The following is an 8,531-nucleotide window of genomic DNA, read 5'->3' as shown; positions in this document are numbered from 1 at the left end:
GACTTTGGACTATACTATCAATTAAAAAGCAAAAGACAATATACTAGGCTATACAAATGTTGACAAAGCATCTTGCCTAGAAACTTGTATGTCTATAGGATGTTACTATTTTACAATAGCCAAGGCAACAATCACTTGGCAAAGCAAGAGGCAACATACAATAGCAAAATCGTCAATGGAAGTTAAGTATATAAGTCTCTCTATAGAAACTTTAAAAGGAATTTGGTTGAGAATGCTACTCACTAAACTATAAAGTATTTAGCCTATGTCTTCTTTGCCCTCTGTAGGCAACAACAACAAAAACCTTGTATTAGAGATGTAGAACAATTTCTCCTTATATAATAATAACCAATCCACAATCAAGCTGATTTTTTTTGAATTCACTATTTTTCTTAAATGTTTATTATTAATTAATGAACCAACATTATTAATTTTATAAAGCCACTATTTCAATTTGAAGAAAACTACAAAATTTGTAAATCTATGTATTGATTGGATGCACATCTTTTTTATACATATTATATACAAATTTTAGACAATTGAAATTTAAAGACAAAATTTAAATCTAAGATCCATTAAAATAAATCATTTACAACATGTAAAATTAAATGTATTAAATGTAATCCAATTTTAAATTAAGGATAATTTCATAAATTATATTTTCCAGCGCCTTCCTGCTTACTACTAATACCTGTATAACAACGATAAGTACCAAATGAAACATCATATATGAATGCAATAATATTTTAGTATTTGTCATTTTCAACCAAGAACGTGTTGGTAAGGGCAATATATATTGAAACCACCACTAGTAGATTCACTACAGAATGCAATTCTTCTATCAATTCGAGAAACAATTTTATAGAAAAATGATGTACACCAATCAATAGGTTCCTCCATCAATTTGAAAAAAATGAAACTTACCAAAAAATTAACTTTAACGACATTTAACTTGATCGCATGTTAATCGACATTTACATTCAATTTTCTCCCAAGCCACAGCCAGATATCCTGCTCTCATGCTAGAGACTAGAGAAAGCAGAAAATGAGTCCATTTACATCCTACTTGCTACCACACGTCTATCAAAAGGTAAGGAACCAAAAAGTTCGAAAAAAGACCTGATCAACTGATAAAATGGATATGCAGTGAAGCTAACTGGATGGAGAAGCGGATAAAGAACACACGATTTCAGAGAAAACTGTGGACCAAATACAACGAAAACTATTGATGACTACCAACTTATTTGACTGCATATCCACCAGCTCGTGGCTGATGCGTCACTGACTACCATTGGTAACTTGAAGCATTCACCACTTAAGCTAGCTAGTTCCAGCTATGACCGAGGAGAAATTCAATAATTCTATAATAGAAATTACAGGAGTTTATGATAGTCATTTACTCTCCACATCATGTACAAGACTTGTTACGGATTCGTAGCAAACTAAACATGTGGAAGATCTCCTACCACCTCCCAAATTTTCACGATCCCATCGTCACCTGCTGATGCCAGCAAACGCGGATTCTGCAGCAAAAAATTTAAAACAAAAAATCAGAAACACCAAGCTGGTTCTCGTTGAAAATAATCATCGCAAGAAACATCGATTTTATCTAGAACAAAAAGAAGGAACCTAAAAAGTAACATAAATCGTTAGAGCCACAAATTGAACTATAATCTATAAATACATCACATCCTATTACCTTAGGGTGCCATTGCACGCAGTTGACATCAGCTGTATGAGCTTTTTCATGCTTCTGCACTAACTCGTATGATTGACTTCCTTCTTGGTCGCCATCTTGAGATTTAGAGAAGATGCGAATACAATCATCTCCTGCTCCGCTAGCAATAAGGTCATTCAGGCTGCAAAATGCAAATTAATGTTTAATATTAATGCAAAACCTCCACACTCTAATACATGTTCGAAACGTCTGCAAAGACTACTAAATAAATGCACGACTTTCACAGTATTCAATCAAAATCCCACCGCTTTTCTATTGCAGAACCGCTGTTATACCTGGACCAGTTCACTGAATAGATGGTTCGGTCGTGGTATCCCGAGATGGTAGCCAGATGCTTCCTGCAATTACATTGCAAAACCACACTGAATAGCAAGGAATAATACACCAGTTCACTCCCTGACTCTATCAAATCTCAAAATTTTAGGGAGAACAATCATACTGTGACTTCTTATGTTTTCCTTGTGAAGCCAAGTATGGTCAAACTAGAATTCCGTGAGACAACGCTGAAGACTCTAGAGTATACCATTTAGCCGAGTCGTCATCATTAGCACTTGAAAGATCTGCACTTGAGTCCCATATATTTAGGGTCAAATCATCACTGCCATGCAAGAAGAAAAAAAAGTAAATTAGCCCAAACTGATGGATATGGAACGATGCGTTGACTTGGACCATGCACTGCTTCCATATCAAGTTTTGATTAAAACATACAAGTGGCATTCATGAACACGACATTAGAAGGCTATAAATATATCGATGAGGAGAAATTCAGCACCTGCATGTCACCATGCAATCTCCTGTGGCATTAAATGAAGCAGCCCACACAGTTGAAGTATGACCGCTGCGAAAAAAACACATGAGATGAAAAGCCGACTTAAGCACAGATTGTGCGGAAGAGAGTGAATAAATTGCTCACAATCACCTTCTGCTAGCCTAGAGGTATCTTATATATGTCGGACAATAATGCTGGCAGCAACCGAAAGGTTATAGTGAAACGATGTAGTAGCCGCCCTTGGATTTCCCACAACAACCAGGCTCTTACTGTTACTACAAGATTGAGATAGAAAGTCGATGATACCCGATTTAAGCAAAGATGTACCTGCCAGGAGGTCCCAGGGTTTGCGCGCAATGCCAATCATCACCGTCGCCTTCTTCTGTCCATATCTGTACAGGCAAGGTTGGCTTCTAGATTCCACAAGCGCTGCAAGCTAGACCAAGAGCATTTCCCCCACTGACTCTTTGTATCATCTATTGAATATTTGATACATTTCCCAGCTTAACTCTAGACAAACACTGAGTGCCATGTTGATGTGTTTCCTAGTAAACCAAGTAGGAATATTGATTTATATCACTTTAGTGACCGAAAAGTACCTTGATGGTGTTGTCGTAGCTGGTGGATACCAATATATCCAGAGATGGATGCCATAGAACCATCTTGACATCCTGGGTGTGCCCGTTAAGTACTGACACACACTCAAACTCGTGTCCAGGAAGCACCTCCCAAATCCAGACAGACTTATCTCGACTGCAAGTTGCCAGTAGAGTGCCTGCTGAGTTCCATGCCACGCTTTTCACCTCATTTTCATGTCCCTGTCACAATATGGGGTGGAATCGCGAATAAGAACAATGACTGCGATTATGTAAATTGTGACCACAGAGCACGTACCTTGCACCAAAGCAACTATTAAAAATGGGACTAGCTGAAGCCTACAATTTGTCGAGGCAAATTCATCTCTTGAACTCGCATTCAAATGAAAGGTGGTCTCAGAAGAAATATGCTCGAAGCTTACCTCAAAAGAAGCTATAAATGAGAATTCATTGCCAACGTACTCCCACATGCCAATCGTGGCATCAAAACTTGCAGATGCTAGCAAGTTGCCATTCGGCGACCACGAAATTTGCCGCACTGTGCGATTATGAGATGAGTCCAGGACTGCCTATGCAACAACAGCCCCCAAGTCACGATAATAAAATAAAAAATAAATAAATAAATAAAAGGCCTTGAAACAACATTTTACATAAAACTTCTGATTGCAAAATTGTCCGGAAATGCTCAATTTCAAGCAGTGTGAAGAGAATTCGCAACAAGTAAGAATCAGACATAGATGACTTCCAGAGAAGGGGGGCAATATAAAAGAGACTTTGCAAACCCAAGCAGCTGAAGAAGGTGAGCTCCCAGAAGAATGCTCCCATATGCGGACCGTTTGATCCCCACTACATGACGCTAGGATCGACGAACCATCGCACGGTCTCCAAGCAACACCCCACACCCTGGTCCATACAGTTCAACACACAAACTTCAACGATGACTTCCCTCCAAAAAATCAAGATCAAAATCAAAACAAAATAACCTAAAAAAATAAAAATAAAAATAAATAAATAAATAAATAAAGCTCGATCGAAGCTTTCCAAAATTAAGAAAATCGGAAGAGTAAAGCACGCTATCAACACGTAAATGGCGACAGGTACCTATCCTCGTGCCCTTCCAACTCTTGCACTAATCGCAACGAAACACCTGCAACACCACACGAGCACTCACGTCAGTATACAAACCAAATTCGACTCCGAGAACCTACCGCGGCACTAATTGCACCCTACTTGCGAGACAACAACCAACACGCAGGTATAAACCCTAAACCCCGAATCGTTGAAATTAGCAAGAGAGCATAAGCGCACCCTTGGTTGCGGAGGGCGAAGTCGGCAAGGCAGCGGTGGCATCCATGGTCCGCACCAGCAGCTGCAGCGGAAGAGTGCGAGAGTGAGGGATCCGCACAGAGAGACTCTCGTCTACGCTAACAACAGCACTGGCGATGGCTATGGCACAGTCCCAGCCAGGCCCACGCACAATGCCAGAGCCCAACACGAAGAAGACGAAGACCGCTCTACTTCCTCCCGAAGGACGTTACAGGTGTGAACCGGGCCCAGGGTAGCCCTTGCTTGGTCTCTGTTCACACGGCGCCTCCGCCCTGTTCCTTCTTGTTCTGTCTTATTTTTAGTACATCGGATGTGAAATTCGTTTTTTGCAACATTGAAAAGCTTATCAAATGTTGCGACCAGATAAATGTATATAAAAGTAATAGCTTCCCACTGTTAGTTTATTAATCGTGATTATATTTGAAATTGTACTGTTTATTTGTGTACTCTAAATGAAGTATGTCTTGATTATATGCGACAACTTGTATATTTATCACGTGGTTCTATCTGTGGGAGAATATTGACGAAAACAAAACTGGAAAATTTATACAAGATGAGAAAGTTGGTAGGAATTATTGACTGTGAGGAGATCACTCAAAAGCCAAATAGATCTACAGCTATATATTGAAAGACTTGTAGCTCATATAGTAAAATTTATTTAAAATGAAATAGTTCAGAAAAAACTAAAGAGGACCCTGAACTTACTTCTATGAACATCGAGTGATAAGTTTGAACTATTCTTTTAAGCTCCAAGTAAAATTTCAATATTTTTCATTTTGATTCTATAATACATTTTAGTCAATTTAAATTAATATATTGATGTCACCCAATATTATTGTAGAATATTATATATATATATATATATATATATATTTCTTAAAATAAAAAACATTAAATACACAATTAATATTTATACCAACAAGCATAATTCTATAGAACCATCTATCTTTTTAACAACAATAATTGAAATTATATATATATATATATATATATATATATATATGTGTGTGTGTGTGTGTGTTGAATCTACTTACCAAAAACTAAAAATGACCTACTTGTCTTAACTTTGCTATACTCTTGCATAGCTTAGGTGTTTTGCACTCTCTTCCTAATCCCTCAATTTTGTACCCAATAATATACAAATTCTTCAAGGGATGAAAGTGGTACAGAATGGAATTTCTAAGAAGGGCTATAATAGAGCAACTTGAATGAAGAGCAAGGAATTTGGATGTGAGGTTAGTGAGGTTAGTTACAAAGGTAGAAATAGACAATATGACAATATTTATTTATTTCTTGCTTTGAGAACCTCTTGTGTATTGAAATGGTTGAAAATGAAAAGAGATATGAAACATAAAAACTTAGGCATGCATTTTTAAAGATTCCAATCCAATTACCCTTAATCCAACTTGATGTTTTTTCATGAGTTCTTTTTCTTTTGTGCTTTGCAAACATTAAAATAAGAAGATGAGACTGATTCAGGATGTATTTATTTAATTCTTATTTTAGTACAAAAGGTAGTGGAGTACAAATAGATAATTGTATTGTTTGACATTATTAGAAACTGTTAATATTCTATATCAATATATAGTCAGTGACAAAAAGTATTGGTTTTTGGACAAATCACATCATCTTTTCATAAAATGTACCAAGTTTCATGCAGTTACATAAATCAAAACATCTAAAATAAATTATAACAGTAAACCACTGAGATTAATGAATTTGAGACAATGTAGATCCAATGAATGCAATTCAAGAATAGTTCAAGATTTGTAATGCTAAATTTGATTACTTCCGTAACTAAATTTGTTGAAAAATTAAAATTGGATCACAAGTTCTCCAACCCTGAACCATAGTCTATCAAAAATAATAATAACAAGCCGACTGCAGATTTAAATAAAAATAATGATTTAAAAATTGTGTACATGCATGGTTTATTCTTTATGGTGATAGACCCCAAACTTCTTTTGTTTTCTTTTTTTCTTTTTTTTTGAAAATTCCATTACCATACTGATACATTTTATAATGATGTGTGTTTGCTCTCTGTGATGATGTTGGCTTCAGATGTAATCCTACATCAATAATTTTCTTCATTCATGTTTAACTTTCTTCGTATATATATATATATATATATATACATAATCACTTCAACTCAAAATATCAAACTTCATGAGTATATTAGGACGATTTTAGCATGTAAATGAACAAATCATAGTGTTCAAAGTGAAACTCTTTAGTAATATTAGTTTATCAAGATTTATTACAACATTACAAAAGAAGGTTTCAAATACATGTTAGGTTTAAAAATCTAATATGTTAGATTTCTAATGAATATTGGAGTTTAACTTGTTGTGTGAATTTTTCATTATTTAATAACCTACATTATTTTTCTACTAATAAACTCAAATCTTGTTGCTACTAGAATGTTTTTTGAAATGTTAAAATCTTTTTGAACAGGCTTGTACTCTACAGAATATACAACCATCTAAATATTATTATACATCAAAACTATGTAGCATCTATTCAAAATTGCTTAACTCAGGAGTTTTTCAAGGAAATTATTAGAGGATGCAACAGAAATTTGCTCATTTCATTTATCAACCCAATTGATGAGATTTTTCATAAAAAGAATAGCAATGAAAAAGAATGTATATTCATACTATCGTAACTAACATTTGAGATCACTGTATATGTATAAGAATCATTTCAAGTGACCACTTTCATCCATTAATTTGAAATCCAAAATTAATATACTATGCTTTCAAAACTTAGGGTGGAATTGTGTTTTGCACCATTGCAATAATTAATTGATTACAAGCTACAAGTTAAGGAGAGTCATGTCAAAGTTAAGTGTTTTAAGAAAGTTCAGTTAATTTCAAAGTATATTCTCTATAGCGTACTTCATGTGATGCTAATCTGTACTATTTTTTGCTGCTCTTCTTGTAAATATTTCTTGTAAACATGTATTTTTATGCCAGTATTTTCTATGTAAATTGTTATAACTATCATACATTCTTAGTAATGTACCATGTAGTATTTTGGACTATGAAATATTGATAAAAAAATTCCCATATTTTATTTATGTACAGAACAAGTACATATATACATAAATAAAATATGGGAATTGTAAATGTTTGGAGAGATAGTTGAATACTTTAACAAAATGCTGAAAATTCTTAAATGAATTATATTTTTATCTGTTTTGGTATGGTATTTATTCATGTAAAGTTTTGTTATTTGTGCAATTGTTTTTATTTAACATTTGACACGTAATCTACATTCAAAAAAAAAAAAAAAAATCATCTGTCAAAGATTAAGCTGTTGATGTGTTGATAACATGCACTTGATCATTAATTTATACACTTCTATTTTGATTCATTTGTGCAAATCACTAAAGCTGGGCACCATAGACTTATTTTTTGTTTTTCCAAAACACACACTCCATTATATTATCCAAACAACATAAAAAATCTCATGGACATTTAGAAGGATACTATTTGACAAGTTTGGAACCAAACAAGCAACCATCATTTACTTTTACCGTCATGAATTTCAATGACACAATCTTACATTTACAGAATACCAAAATTGGGTAGTCAATAATACCGTAAAGATGTCGCATTGAAAGATTGTAATTTGAAACAAATAATCAATACATTTTTCACAAAATTCTATCTACTAATATGGTTTTTGATTGGCACAATACGCCCCACTATATCAGTTATAAATGCACAAGGTTCACTTGTGGCCAGAATCTAACCTTGGATACGCAGATTCATTGAGGAGGTGATGAATATTCAATGAAACTTTTCCTCGTCACTTAACTTTATAGAGAACCTTGCCCATGTACGTGTAAATGGTATCAGAGGGATTCTACCGAACCTGGTTCCTAACCTAGTTCACCCCATCCGCGAGGTTCTGTCTAGGAACTGAAGGCTCCAGTTCGAGATAAGCAGGAGGACATGGGAACGGGAGGGAACAGCGTTCGCGAGCCTACCAAGCAGCGACCGTGCGATCGAGAATCGGACGAGGGGGGATGCGTCAGATTGTTGGGGTCGCTATGGCAAAACCCTAAAACGCTGGCGCTGAGAAGGCTTTTTTTGGT

General features: G+C 35.1%; 1 protein-coding gene across 2 annotated transcripts; it reads right to left on the bottom strand.

Moving 5' to 3' along the window:
- Positions 1–931: 931 nt before the first annotated feature.
- Positions 932–4,607, bottom strand: LOC112273898 (protein CIA1). 2 transcript variants are annotated; one of them, XM_024502935.3, is made up of 11 exons: positions 4,412–4,607; positions 4,205–4,250; positions 3,877–4,006; positions 3,526–3,672; positions 3,107–3,325; positions 2,835–2,899; positions 2,511–2,576; positions 2,262–2,336; positions 2,014–2,076; positions 1,700–1,859; positions 932–1,523 (listed from the first exon to the last, which is right to left on the bottom strand). In XM_024502935.3, the coding sequence occupies exons 1-11, from the start codon at positions 4,455–4,457 to the stop codon at positions 1,443–1,445; spliced, it is 1,098 nt and encodes a 365-aa protein (XP_024358703.1). In that variant the 5' UTR covers positions 4,458–4,607; the 3' UTR covers positions 932–1,442. The 2 variants fall into 2 exon arrangements, with proteins under 2 accessions (XP_024358703.1, XP_024358702.1); XM_024502934.3 differs by having other exon boundaries at positions 3,526–3,668; positions 4,412–4,599.
- Positions 4,608–8,531: the final 3,924 nt, after the last annotated feature.

This window comes from Physcomitrium patens, chromosome 21 (genome assembly GCF_059467195.1).
Source record: "Physcomitrium patens ecotype Gransden chromosome 21, ASM5946719v1, whole genome shotgun sequence".
Taxonomy (NCBI): domain Eukaryota; kingdom Viridiplantae; phylum Streptophyta; class Bryopsida; order Funariales; family Funariaceae; genus Physcomitrium; species Physcomitrium patens.
The sequence above is the reverse complement of the archived record's forward strand: the minus strand, read 5'-3'. Positions and strand labels throughout refer to the sequence as shown.